Raw genomic sequence first — 15,618 nt, 5'->3', positions numbered from 1 at the left:
CAAGCCCAAGAAAGTAGATTGGTGATGAAACTGATAGCATACACTCCTCACCAGCAACTGGTAGATCCAGTTTCAAATGCCGACAAAGCTATATGATTTTCTCATTGCCAATTTCATCCTTATTGAAAATAACTTTGCAGGCAGTCAATGCCGGAATTAATAGGAGAATACATATATTTGCTAAAATGAGGAGATAGATCAATCTTAATTGAAAAGGTGAGAAGCCAAAGGATACAAGTGATTTTTTTTCTAAACAGAGTCAAGTACTTAATTAGGTAAAGAAAACGTTTGAGATCAACTACATGTTTAGTAGCACATTTGACTTTTCAACTGGATATCAGCAAAGGACATAGACTCACTCGTATCCCTCGGCCACCAAGTTTTAATATATTTCTTCCATCAATTTCTGTACCTAACTCTGTTTAGAGAACAAAATCACTTGTACCCATTAGCTTCTCACCCCTCAGCTGCAGAGAAATTTCAAACGAGCGAGGCCACAACAGGAATAGCATGCGAGGGGCTGAGTGAAGACTCACCACGTGACGACCGGCGCCACTGCTGGAGCCTGAACTCCTCCTCCTCTCGGCGGCAGACTGTCCGGCGATGCTGGATGCTGCGGCGGCCGCCGGGGAGGACGAGGGTGGGGGCGGGAGGAGAGAGGCTCGTCCCGGGGGCAGGATGGGATGGTGGGCAGGATAGTGTGCGGCCGAAGGCGGCGGCGGGAGGTGAGCAGCCTGCGGCAGGTGGTGCGGGGGTGGCGGCAACAGCGCCACTCCCCCCCCAGATGTGGGCACCACGGTCACCGAGGGCGGATCCAGCGAGATGGTCTTCTTGCGCCCCCTGTTAGTAGTACCAGGCACCTTAGGACCCACAATAGAGGATGTGTATTTGATGATCTCAGTGTCGGGAGGCAGACGGACTCCCCCGAGAATGCTGGATGGGTCGCTGTATTGAGGTGATTGTAGAGGCAGCCAATTCACCATAGGGCAATGTTGCAGGATGACAGCATTGAAAACCAAGCAACCAAAAACAAAATAAACGCTATGGCATGGAGCAGCACATTACACAACAGAGTTGCAACTCATGCAAGAATGGAAGGCCGGACATGTGTGCATGTATAAAATGGCTACTTGGATTTTCAAGCCACATTATGTACTTTCAAAGGTACACTTGCAATTTTTTAATCATTTGCATTTCCAATTATGCACCGATTTCAAAAAGTAGGGGAATCTATTGAAATTCCGCAAAGCTAAGATTCAAATTAGATTACACCTACTTTGTGTGATGGCCGACCAGCATAGAAAAATTTACTGCACCCAAAAAGAATAAATCATAATATAGCAGATGCCGCTCTAAAAAAATGCAGAGAATATATAATGTATTATTGCATCGTCTGCAAACAGCAAAAGCAATGGTTTCTTTTTTGAATTAACAATATGCCTCAAATACTCGGAGACTAAAGAAAACATATTTAAGAATAAAAAATATGACTTTTCAAGAGAGATTTTGAGTCAAAAACAACTACCAATAGATGGTGATTCTCTTTTTCACAGGGTTTAAGGTAAACTAGAATTCTTTGGGCAGTGTTTGCCTTCTTCAGATAAAGGTGAAGATGATTTTTCTGCAATTCAACGATTAACTCGAGTGTGCCTTGGTTGCTAATCAATCTTCAGGGCTTAATACCATATCCTCCTGATAAGAGATATCTTATGATTTATGACAACTGTATTAGAGGAATAGAGAACATTTTTCAATTAATAACATCAACCCAAGGAAATAAATTGTTCCAGGACCTTATGAGGAAGTTGAATATTATACAGCTAATCAGGAAATAATATAAATAAATGCCCAATGATACATTCAACGGTATGAAAATAAATAGAAAGGAAGCTGTATCAAACAATCTATGTAAATTTTTCAAAATTTTAACTTTCACTATCTGGATACAATCGATAAAGATGTGATCTGAAAATTTAAGTGACTAAAATGGAGAAAAATACATAACATACAAAAAATGAATATTTATTGGAATTTATTGGAAAACAGCTCAAAACGGTTACTAAGTGGTCATCTCTCTCTCACAATACATGATAAAAGTTATTGGATGCAGTAATTTTATAACCGAGGCCATCAACAAAAATTATTCAGTGAGAATAAAGCTTTCATGAAGTATGTACCTCTAGATTCTGAAACTTTTAAGCCTATGATTCATGGCTGCTAACATTCTTCCGAGCAAAAATGCCCCAGGCTAGCTACATATGTAGGACTACAACCCTTTTTTCACCAATAATGAACCTCAGCTTTTTGTTGGCAAAGAAATTCCTCGTGTATTTTTTGATAAGCAGGGCCTCCTATTTGGGGGTCAATGTGTTTGTCATGTATTTCATTTCAAGAGTATCACTACATATGATGAAAATTTTTGCCTCGTTTCATGAAATAAGGAGATATTAAAATAGAATGCACAGAGCCTGTACAATTTAGAAAAAAATAAGTAGCATAAGATCCATGCACACACCAGGGGAATTTACTAAACACTGGAAATTACAATCAAAATTATGATTGCCACCGATTTTCTAAGTCCCAAATCTTTAAGATAAAAATGAGACTGACTCAGTGTCAATTACTATATTTGAGCAAAAATCCATAAAAATGCTTTCAGAAACAATTACAGGATTCAACAGAGTTCATGCCATAAAAACGACAGCAATAATTTAAACAATGATTTGCATACATAGTATTAAGAGAGCAAATACATGGATTGATTAGGGAATTGAGTCAAACCATAGAACAAGACAAATGCACTGGGAAGTAGAAATGACTTTCCTCCCAAAAGTATTAAGATTCAAAAAGACGATGCACATAGAACCAGCAAGCAGACATTGAATAAATTACTCTGCCAAGCTGTCATCATCTATCAGCTTGTGGCATAAGCAATTTATGTAAACAAGCATAAAAGATACACGGAAATACAATAGGGAAACCACTCACCCTCCTTCACATGGAGCACTGCAGAAAATGGGAAAGTCTAAGTAAAATCTTGCAAAATACTCTCTACAAAAATATTTACACCTCAACTATTCTTATTCATCTCCGTTTTCTCCACACACTTTTTAATCATAAAAAGAGTAAAAAGGCCAATGATCTTAATTTCACCATTTGCTACAGTCATTCATTTGTCAAATTATTTCAGCCTCTGCAGCTAATAATCATTCCAGTCCAACCCAAATGATTGGTAACACATTGTGACTTTTGACAAAATCACACATATGCAATGAATAAACACTCCTTTGCTCACAGGAAATTAATCGTAGGTATCAGTGAGACAAAAACAAATATCACTCAAGTAACTTGAGGGCAAGGGTTGAAAAGCATAGGATTTGAAACTCAGCAAGAGCTAGTGACTATCGAGTTCTTTGCCAAAAAAACGCATAAACTTAATTTTCATGAACAATATTTATTTCAATGAGGCAACTGGTACAACTGATAATTTGTAAAAGAAGTTTGATCAAAGGATTTGAGGTCACGTTTCTATACTGTGATGCACAGGCATAGATTAATATATGTACTACAATTTGTTAATCACAATTTTTACATACAGAAATCACAAAAGGAAAACCTAACCCCTGCTTTCCAAAAAACTAGTATTGTTCCACACATTTTATACATCCCCTAACTACCATAATTGATAAAGAAAACTGGCAAGATAAAGTTACTCTTGCAGCATTAAAGATAAATAATACAAAGACAAATGTACTCTACCAAACACATGTAACATATAAATCTTCCTTCCACTAATTCTTTCTCAATGAAAATTTCTATTTTAAGATGCTTGTAGCTTTTTCATAGACAAAATAGGATTATACTGGACGGTGCCACATCAATTATGCAACTACTCAATGTTTCACATCACCAAGCATTCACTAAAGGCATCACCAAGATAATGAAGGTTTATCTTAAACCTCAGCTGAGCAGCCAGAAAATAGCTTTGGCTCGATTTTCACACAGATTATTTCAAAAAGTTATGTTAACATAATCAATGAACTTCCAACTGGGCCCTTTAAAAATACTCCATTATTAAACATAAAAGACATCAAATAAATGGTTTTATCAGGATTTTATGTAAATAATTTTCAAGAGAAACCTTTTATTTCTTATGCCCAACTTTGACTTTTAAGTGGGTTGAACCCATAAAAATCTCCCACCAATAACTATGTCTGTGCTTCAGAATTATCATTCCCCTGATGATGCTTTCAACAGTGGAACAGAGAGTAATTTTGAAAATAAATGAACATTATGCAGCATTGTCTGAAAATATCTCAATTCATTAACTTAAGGTATTTTCTAGCAAGAAAAAGCTTTTCAAACAGGCACATTGGGGTCATTTTCTTTACAAAAGTGGGTGGAGCGTGACAGAGAAGACTAGTGTGAATGGAGACAACTCACCTGACTACTCCTCCTGCAGTGGTCGCCGTCGACGATGTGATGCTGGCAGACGACGAAGATGTGAGGGGCATGGGGTGAGCCGCCGGGGGTGGGAGTCTCGGCGGTGGCGGGGGTGGTGGGGGCGGAGGCGGTGGGGCAGTGCTGGAGGCCAGCGAGGTGGGGGGCGTGGGTGGGGCCGTCGACCGACTGCCCCCAGCCCTCGAGGGTGGTCGGCTGGACGACGACTTGGATGACTTGGAGCCACCGCTGGACGAGGACGACTTGGAGGGCACTGCAAAGTACGGAGAGAGGAGGGGGAGTGCGGCAGCCGCGCCTGCCCCCCCATTCCGGATTTTGTTCCACCCCAGTATTCCAAACACCACCATCACCTCTCAAACAAAGCAAGTCTCAGCAAGCATACACACACACACAGAACAGCTACAAATGCTACGTCCAATGGTCTACAATACAAAGTGTGTCCTCATTTAGAGCACAGGAAGCAAAGGTGGAAGAATTGAATTCAAAGTGTTGCGCAACAGAGGAATTATGAAGGTGAAATGGCAATGAGGAAGTCCTACGAAGGGTGGGACAGCAGAGTCTCACAAAAACTTCAAGATGAAGACGAAATTAATTAAATTAGGCATGATGGCCACGTGAAGGCAATTGTGAAGGTACTGTCAAGGTCAAGTGGATGGCAAGAATGGAAAAGGGAGATAATGCATAAAAATATACAGAATAGGTGATGTAGGAAGATAAGAACATGAACATCTGTGTGAAAATATTGGCTGAGAGCAGACATACAAAGAGAGCAATATCAAAAAAATCTTATGATTGTCAAACGGTAATGACAATATCCTCATTTAACTCTGCTTAGTATAACGATAATACGTAAAGGTTTCTCAAAGCTTACACATGAAATGTGGTGTATGGAGAAAAGTAGGTACCATATTTTGCAAATCCAAGCTATTTTACACACACCTTAAAACATCACTGCTCTCTAGACATAGTTCCCCAGGATAAACCAAGATACCAAATCACTCATCCTATAAATGGCTATTCCCATCAAAGTTACAAACACAATAGACACATGACTTAAAAGATTAGAAGTGACATCAGTGGTATTTATACAATCTATCTAGGAAGTATCAGTATCTAGATAAATGAATAATAAAATTTATAACTGAATATATGAAAGTCATTTGATACATTTCCCATACAACTACAATTTTCACTTACGTTAACTATTGATTCAATTGGAATGGAGATCTATCACCTTTTCAGCACAGAGAATAGGAACTACGCAGGACATGTTCTGTGATACATACTAAAGTTAAGTCATTAGCAGTGTATTTTTCCTCTTTAGCATGCTTCGTACATGTAAAGCTAGCATACATTCTGCAAAAGAGCAATGTTTAACACATATGGTATATTGTTAAGGGTATACTAAAACAGCAAAATCTATTACTTCGAAACAAATATGCATTCTGGAGCAAACAAGACAAAAAAGAAATATTAACCAGAAATCAAAAATGTATGCAATCGTGTAACTTTGGATGCTAGAACAAAAATATACTTAAAATGATGATGAAAAAATAATTTCTCTTTAGCAACTCCTAGTTTGGGTTTTTTTATTTATAAAGTAATCCAATAAAGAATCAAGATAAATTAGTTTCATACTGTAATATGCATGCAAGGTTTCCACGAACCACGAATACATGGCAGTGTGAGACACAATAAAAGGCTGTGGGATCACAGATGAGGGAAAGTGGTTGTCAAGATACTTCAGGTCACAGATTATGTCAGAAACTACACTGTCAGATATGGCACTACACAGTTGCATCACACATAAGTTGCCCTAAAGGCAATTGCTGTGTGACATAATTCTGTGATCAAGCAGTAAAATCATATCTATGTATGTACTGTATATGCTTGGAAACAAGTTGTACAGAGATCCCATGAAAACAACCACTGATGAGTGGTACTTGGATACCACGTATTGTCATCCAATGGACTAAGCGCTCTACTTTAAGTGCTTTCAACTGGGATTTGAACCCAGACCCAGAATACGGGAGGCAAAGACTCCAGTCACCATATCAGCCCATCTATTTTGACATAAAAGGCTTTCAATTAATATCCTTGCTCCATTTGTCTAGAAAAATACTGCTTTATGTGCCAAAACTAGGAGACAACTATAGTAATTCACTCTATCCTCAATCCTATTACATTCTGGGAAGCATTTTATTTACATAAATGCGTGCAAGGCTATACAAGCATTGAGCATGCATTGCAATGGAGGGCAGGGGTTAGCAGAAGGTGGGTGAAGAGCTAGTAGTGAACTCACGTTGGGACTGAGGTTGACTTGTGTGTGGAGAGAGGAGGTCAAACCCAGGGACAGCACTGTCTCCAGGGAGTCCCCCAAACGGCAGCCCGCCAGATGCCTGGAGGCGCGCAAGGTAGTCTTGCGCTGCCAGGTGAGAAGCCATCGTCCACCATGCTGCACCTGACGCACAAACAGAGACACAAATAGCATTCACAGATTATATTATTAAGGAAAAGAAATTCCCTGACATCTACTTCAAAAAAACTTGACATTCTTCAAGATATTTAAATTCAGCAGTAAGAATTTTAGAGAGTTATGAATTTTTTTAAAGACATAGTTGAGTTATCATACCACTATTGCAACCAATATTAAGCCCATCAAATTTGAAAATATGAAGACGAAATGGGCAGATATATGTCTTCAAATACAGGTTTTCTTCAGGCAGGTATATGGGCAGATATGTGTCTTCAAATGCAAGTTTCAATTTCCAAATATGAAACCGGATTCATCATAAAATACATAGAAAAGAAACTGTACTATACTTTTTCAAAAAAAGTACTGTACTATTTCATAAAGAATTAAGGATTCCAGAAAGATATTAAACGCAGAGATGTCGTCTTAGCCAGTGAAATGAGCGTTTCCCTCAGCTTCATAGCTACAGGTATACTATATATTCGGGAATTTGATATAATTTAACATGATTTCATTTGAAAACTTTAAGGACTCAGGTACTTTTGAAACTTCCACACTCACTGGCTGGATTAATTCCTAGGGATGCTGCCTGTCCCGCGGCCACACCAAGCGTCCCGAGGGACCCATATGCCGAGGGGGCCGTGGGTGGGGGCGGGACGCCATAGGTGGGAGCTGGAGGGTGGCGCCCCATCATCGCATATGCTCCAGGGGGCAGGTGCGCCAGGTGATGGTTGGCAAATGACGAGGGCGCGGCTGCACCACCTCCCGAGCCCCCAAACAGTGGATGTGACGCTGCAAAAGAGAAATAGACAAGGTCAGTGCCACTACTCACCTTCAGAGATCAAACGAGAGAAAATCATGCAAATCACTAGCAGCAGTGTTGGCGGTTGCTTTCGGGAAATGCTGCATAGGTAACGTTATCTGCACGACATTTCACTCCTCCTACTGGGAATCGCTATCACTAGAATCCTTCAAAAAGTCAACATCAAGACTTGCTTCCGCACGGTGAAGAAAATTAAAAATATCCTACCTTCACCGAAGGATAGCCATCCTCCCCTTCAATCCATGGGAGTGTATGAAGTTCCCTGCTGCTGTGGCAAAAGCTACGTGGGACAGAGCAAGCGTTCTATCTCCAAAAGGCTTAAAGAGCATGAAAGAGCGTTTGAACTACATCAGTGGGACGCATAAGCAGTCACTGAACATTATGCCTCCAGCCCTGGGCAATAATGTTTAACGCTACACGGTCGAGATAGCGAAAAGGCCAAACAACTTCAATAGGGAGGATGGATATAACCTCAGCTGCATATGGAGTGGGTTCCTAGCACAATCTAATGACCAATGGCTATCGCCTTCTGTGAAAATTCAAATTGGGTCAACAATGGGTTAACGAAACCTATATATGTAAGCTCGGGACGAGAACGGTTTCCCTCCCATTCTCTTGAACACGCTCCCAGTAGGAGGAGTGAAACGTGTAGTAAGAAAATGTTGCCTACGCAGCAATTCCCGTCAACAACCACCAACATTGATAAAAGAAGCTGTGAAAATCTTCATACAAAAAATCACTAGCAGCAGTTCCACCAGATTTGAGTGCAACAATATTGGACAGGCATCACACAAATTCTTTTCTTTAACACTTTTACAGCAGCTCATCATTGCAGCTGAAAACTTATAAGATATTCTCCCACATCAGATTTCCTTGAAAATCTTGTATGATGTTGGGCACGATATGGTGGAAGTTCTTATTATTATTAAAATAAGACATTGCAATATTTCCAATGAGTTTTATTATTACACAACACGTTTCGTCGTTACAAACAACATTATCATGTGTAACAAGTCTTTAAGAGTTCCTCCTTATATATATCTTGGTGCTTGAAGGGAGGGGGTAAGGTGGAGGATGGGTTTTGGGTGACGTGAAGGCGTGCATGGTACCCTCACCCATCCTGGAACCTTTTTTTTCCTTCTCCCCCCACTCTGCTTCTCTTTGAGACCCTAAAAAAATGACCCTTCTCCGCCACAGATTTCACCCCACTACCCTCACTTCTCGTCACCCAAACCCCATCATCCACCTTACCCCCTCCCATCAAGCACCAAGATATTTATTTGGTCTTGTGAAGAAAGAAAGAAAAGTAAAATGTGAAAAAGAATGAAAAATATATTACATCTCAATCTCAGACCTACTGAATATACACACAAAATTTCATAGCAATCAGTCCATCCGTTTTGGAGGGGTTTGGCTACAAAAAAATTGTGACACGAGAATTTAATATATATTAGATTAGGGAGTACACATCTTCCAGGGATACAAAATGGTGAGATGTCTCAGATTAGATTAACTAAGACAACAACATTGATTTCCACAATAAGGAGCCTCAAAGGGGCAGAGTAACTTCAAATCGATGGCAATATATTCTGCCCTAACTGTAAGTACATAATTGAGAGACGAAAGGGAAATATTCATGACATGTACGCAATAGAACAAAAACTCACAAGAGGCTCCAGGTGCAGCCGACGAAGCTTCACTCCGTGGCCAGTAGGCTGCACATGGAAAGACAAAAAGTTTTCCATGATAACCCTATTAAATTCAGCCAACGCAGCAACTCTTCTTGTGCATACAATTCTTACCAAACATTCAATGAAAGCAATGCATTAAGCATTATGAGTATATTTCCAGCCTTCTACTTCCTGCAAGATGTCAGAGTAATATCATAAACAGTACTAAGCATAAAGTTGTAAACAATACACCATGAATGGCAGTGCTGATAGGATATATATTAGAGCCAAACCAATAACAACAGGTTCTAACAATAGTTAGCATGATATGCTAAACAATTTCTACACAGCTGCATTACTTGTGAAGAATTATAAAATTTAAGATTCCCCAACACATTTATTCAATTTGTAATGTTAAATAAAATAATAAAATGCAAAACATTGTGAAACCTACAGTGCATATTACGGAACTCACTTTGTTATTTTACATTTAATTAAACAAAATTTCCACCAAGTAACGTCAGAAAGTGCTGATTTAATTTGTAATGATGTATTCTATTTTGCAAGAGGAGTTGCGGTTCATCAATCCAATCAAGTAAATTTCAAGTGGTGAAAGGAAACCCGTAAATTAAAGTTTTCATCATACACATAATTATATCATACAAATTTCTAACTAATAAGATATGGCACATCATTTCCAGCAATCTTAAGGTTATACTACCAATACAAACGACTGGAATTTTTTATTGGTAATCAACAATCACAGACAATCAATTTCTTAACATTTTAGCAAAGAAAATTTATTACTGTACCCACATAATTTCAATTGGATCTTTCGATTGAATCATAAGTTTATCACTCGATTTCATTTATATTACACCTTAAGGCCAGTTCACACGGTATACTAAAACATTCATTATTACAAGTTAATGTCTCATTGTTAAAACATTTTTTGTGGACCAGAATGGAACATATACAAATGCATGAATAAAATTAGAACAGGTTCTATTTCCTGTTCATGCATTTGGGAAGCTGTAGAATTTGAGTTTTTCCCGATGAATGGTTTGAAGGAATAATTCCTGGGTTGATTATGGATTGACTTAAGATGTACGACATGTACACGATAGATGTACGACGAAACGATGACAAAGTTAATTCCTAAACCCATAAAATAATAATATGCCAAACGAATAATTATTGGGATCGTATTGTAAAAGAAGCGATTGAAATTAACCTAGAAGAAAATAACATCAATACAGACAAAGGCTTCCAGCTTTTCAATATGTGGAATATCATAATCAATCACTATATACGAAAACAACAATCGAGAAAGAACCAATCTGGGCACTCAAGTATATAAATAAATAAATATAGTACTGACAAGAATTTGGCTCCAAATTCTACCCCTTAAGGCGATGGCAGACTTAGCCTTCGAAACGTTGGCGCCAATTACCCAAAATCACAACCGGTGGGAAACCCGAGAATTATTCCTTCAAACTACAACTCGCTGTTCACACCGATGGTTTGATCAGAGGTGGTTAAATTAGGTCCTGCCCAAAGAGATCAAAAGTGCTTACCGAAGAGTCCGGCGGCATCGAGGAGCTGTGCTGCGGCGGCAGCGGCGGCCGCCGCGGCGGCGTTGGAGGCGGCGGCCGCCGATGTGGATCCCCCGGAGTGCCCCCCCTTCCCGCCGCCCCCCTTGCCCCCACCGCCCCCCTCCGCACGCTCCGACTTCGCTCCATCGCTCTCTTCCTGTTCCATGTGAGGCCGCCACCTATAACGACAACAACAAAACAACACGTTAATATACAGAGAGAGGTTCAAAAACAGTCGATAATTGATGAGACAAGAAAATATCACATTTTAGAATAAAAATAAAAATTAATATCTCTATTTCTATATTCATTTGCCTCGGTGGCGGCGGGGTAAAAGTCCTCGCCCGGTAAGAAAGAGGTTCGAGTCACGGCGGGTTCGAGTACCGCCAAAGTAGATTGCCCCTATCCAGGGCATGGATGTTCAAGGACATATAATTGCCAACTCGTTGAAAAAACCCAATGGAAAGGCCAATATGAGATGTTTTCGGTGGTATGGGAATACATAAAATAGAAACCGGACGGTCCTGTTCCATGAAAAGATACTCTTTCTCCTTTCCCCTGAAGGCTAACGCGGTGAAGCAGAAGATTAAAGAAGAAATGAATGTTAATAATTTTAACTCTTTTTTGTTCAAACTAGTTTTTGGGTCTTACTGAGAATGTAGTGAACTAATTTTGTTTTCCTGGCGAATAATTTTGATGAAAATATTTTGTTTCGCACCTGGCAAGGTGCATCGTACCAAAGCCGAGAGGGGAAAGGTCAAGGGGAGCAAACCCCACCCGAAATTATGAGAGAACAGTCTTAGATGTAGCCCCAAAAAAACGCAACCGTAAATGTAATATGTGCTAAGTATAAACACCTGGAAAAATAATTCAAGTAAAAATCGCTACATTAATACTATATCAGAGAGACTTCTCCGACCTAACCTGAGAGGCGTTTCTCTTTCGGGTTTTCTCCCGCGTTGTTTTTTTCTCGTCGCATTCGGGGCTTTTTACGCCATTTCCAGTTCTCAGGTCACTGAGCCAAAAAACTGAAATACACCATCCAACCGAAGGAGACGACGGGAACGTTTTCGAAACACGTCGACTACCCTGGAAGTGCAACGCGGGAGGGAACCCAAAAGACCGGCTTCTATTATATGCTGTGTGGTGACAGCCGGCACTCAGTACAAGTAAACAAATTACCAGTAACGACTAGTTTTATAGAAAGTTTTACAAGCCACAGTTTCTTTTTTAGGATTCGCAATTATAACTGCACATCTATTCCTCCATTGCTTGTATTAATCTTTACATTTAACCAATCGTTACTATAGATACAAAACACTCCGATCGAGGGGAACTTCGTTCACGGAGATTAACTATAATACACGTGACTTCTTCGTCCATTCGATCGAAGTTCCAGCCATACTCATGTTTTCCAAGAGAATAATCGTCAACACTGATAGACCACCTTTCTCACCCCCATGTGATACATACTTAGAAACTTGCCACGCAACTCCCCCCCGAATAACTCTACCCTCGTTCCAACCACCTGTTCTCGCCACACCTTCCGAACGCACTCAAGCCTACTCCTCAGCACCTCCATAGCCAAAATGTGCTTCCTCCTTCACCGCACTTCATAATATAACTCGAATATGCCTTCCCACTCATCATAACATCTCCAGGTTCTCCTCATCACCTCAGACGATCTCGCATTATAGTCCAGAAAGAAGCTATCACTCGTCAAGTACGTTGTGGGAAGGTTCTCGAATGAAAAGAAGTGGAATATAAGCGCGACTTCACCCTCGCAAGAACGCACGGAGGCTACGAGCTAGACTGAGATTGTTTGAACAATAGGGTGGTTTCCTATTATTTTTTTATTGCCTGAATCGAAAGATTATTACTCCTGGAGTACATATTTCACGCTTTTAGATTTTTAAATTACGATATCTATTTTTCGCGATTAAATGAAAGGAAAATTTTCAAGCGCGCGAAAACGCGACGGCTAAGTATGAATGCCGGGAAAACTCCGTGTGACGTCGTTCTGGTTCCCGCTGCCGCAAGTGAAGTGACCTTGGGGCGAGTCTTTGAGCGCTGATACGACGCAGGATGCTAGCAGGTAGCTGAGTACCATGCTAGCTGGTAGCGCTTGGCTTAAATAAGGATTATTAATACCTTATCAAATGAAAACTTTCCGACCTTAGCCAGTTTTAATAGGTGATTATTAAGACATGTTTCCCTGAGCTCTGTCTCTCATGCATGCATTGGTATTCTCAGACGATGTAAAACTCCTATCTACTCGTACAGAAACTAGGTCCATGTGACGTCACGTGGAGTGGTATCGCATGGGCGCCAATCTAACCTTTTTCAAATGAGGATAAAATTGACCATTACCATTCATCTAAACTGATATTTCTAAAACCAAATAATTTGTAAATTATGAATACAACAATGGTGGGTAACGAATCGCAATCAATGCCTTTCGTGTTCTTTGATGAAGGAATGTACCCTATTAAGAACGGGATACATTACAGAGCGACATGGAGAACATCGTCTTAGAACCTCTCTATACTTCCACATCCGACAGAAAGGACTAAAAACGAGAGATGTTTTCCCGAAAAGATATTAACAGAAATTCTTTTTCCCGCGAATGATAAAGGAATTTAACATGCTAATTAATTAACCCCTGGCTATTTGGTTCACTTTAACCATACTAGTAGTACTGAAAATCTCATGATCCATTCAATGGAGAACACAACTTGCCCGCATGGGGAAAATTTGATCCCGAAAAAAAAATATTTTTTGGCCCACCATAGCCATGGTGCCACTCGCATAACCAATTATCCAACATCAATCCTGCGAGATATTTCGAAGATAAAGAAATAAATAGACGCCATAAAAATAAATTAATAACTCTCATTAAAACATTAATTACCCTCACGCACTACAGATGGAGACAGTGATCGACTCGTGTCGACGATTTGACTTCCTCCCGAGAACAAAGTATAAAATTGGATTCAAATTTAATTTATTCATAAATTCAACGAAGCGAAGCTGTGAATGTTTAATGGGCACCGATAAACCCAAAAGGTAGGAAATAATTGCTCTACATATCCTGCGAAAGCAATCAAGGTAGCAAAATGCCATTCCACATGAATGTATTAATGAATATTAATTACGTTGCTTCAATTGAAGAAAATTGCTTTATCAAAAAGTACATCACTTGGAATGCGCTCTGATTTTAAGAGCAATTTCCCGAAAGAAAGGTAAATAACAAGCTTCTCACTTCCGGTCGCCCGAGGTCGTTGTAACCTACATAAAGCGACGGATCCAGACTTATGTTGGAGGGGATAGGAAATTCGCAGGAGCGAAGGCTATATAAAATGCATAATTAGATGTTGAATGAAAATTTTTAGATCCTCTGGGTAGTAAATTTTATGTTTTTTTAAATAAATTTTCCACTTTCATCCAAGGAGAGGATATCAATCTAGGATTTTATTCTATTTATAACTGATAATTAACCAGCGTTATTAAAATGATTTGTCAAGTGCTGTGAAGAGTGGGAGAAAATATAAGTCTTTTAAAAACCTTTAGGAGAAGGCTGGAAAACTTAGTTGGCCACATTATGAGGCATTTATGACAACAATCGTAGAAAAACAACTGGAAGGGAAGAAGGTCAAAGGACGGCCCCGAATGAGTGACATAGGACTGGTTGTAAGGAATGTAAAAGGGAAAAAACACGTCAATATGAAAAGGCCAGCGGATAAGAGAGAAGCATGGAGAGTTGCGTCAAACCAATCTTAGGATTATTGACTAATGATTATGATGAGTTAACCCCTATGAAAAAATTGTATAAACCTGTTTCAAAATTTTATACAATTTATACAATTACCATGGCAATTGTATAAATTGTATAAAATTTTGAAACAGGTTTATACAATTTTTTCATAGGGGAATTAGCCTCATAAACAAATGCCTTTTCGATTTGAAAAAAAAACGTCTCTTCAAAAATGACATTTCACCCCACATTCCCCAGATCCGACATGAATCTTGACCCTTCATACCCAGAAAATTTAAAGATATTAGCGTAAGATTTACACAAGAGATTTGTCAGGAAAAAACGATGAAGTTCGAACGGAAGCGATACGCCCTCTTACTGACTCGATCGCCAAATTATGGGTGACGAAATACTATAGGGTAAGCAAACTGCCACTGACAAAAGACGCCCGAGATTACTAGGTTTTGTGTGATCACTCAAATATTAGCCGAAATTGACCTTGACCCTCCCCGACTCTCCATGATGAAATTCCCTGCCCGGGGTTTTCTTAACAAACAGCAATTCTACAATCTTTTCCATAATATTTACTTTAATGAGTGTCGCTTTAAAATTTATAACAATTTAATAAAGGGATATTAAATATTAACCCTGAAATAAAAAAATAATTACTATTAAGATACTAAATAAATTTAAATGCATTATTATTTATCATATTCGAATTCCGGTGGCATAAATACCTCAAAAACGCCCTTTTTCGTTAAGAAGTTTTTTCACTGTTCCACAGTGTAATTGTTTATCATTTGTTTAAGTCAACGTTACCGTTTCCATCAAAATCATCATCA

General features: G+C 39.3%; 1 protein-coding gene across 1 annotated transcript in view; it reads right to left on the bottom strand.

The window, feature by feature from the left end:
* LOC124168732 overlaps positions 1-15,618 on the bottom strand; it is a 183,875-nt gene that overhangs the window by 50,536 nt on the left and 117,721 nt on the right. Inside the window, exons 3-9 of the mRNA XM_046547000.1 lie at positions 11,005-11,201; positions 9,425-9,472; positions 7,496-7,726; positions 6,764-6,922; positions 4,444-4,714; positions 2,989-3,006; positions 537-945 (exon numbers count right to left, since the gene is read on the bottom strand). Coding sequence (XP_046402956.1) covers positions 537-945; positions 2,989-3,006; positions 4,444-4,714; positions 6,764-6,922; positions 7,496-7,726; positions 9,425-9,472; positions 11,005-11,201 — 1,333 coding nt within the window. The remainder of the gene's footprint in view (positions 1-536; positions 946-2,988; positions 3,007-4,443; positions 4,715-6,763; positions 6,923-7,495; positions 7,727-9,424; positions 9,473-11,004; positions 11,202-15,618) is intronic.

This window comes from Ischnura elegans, chromosome 12 (assembly GCF_921293095.1).
Source record: "Ischnura elegans chromosome 12, ioIscEleg1.1, whole genome shotgun sequence".
Lineage (NCBI taxonomy): Eukaryota > Metazoa > Arthropoda > Insecta > Odonata > Coenagrionidae > Ischnura > Ischnura elegans.
The sequence above is the reverse complement of the archived record's forward strand: the minus strand, read 5'-3'. Positions and strand labels throughout refer to the sequence as shown.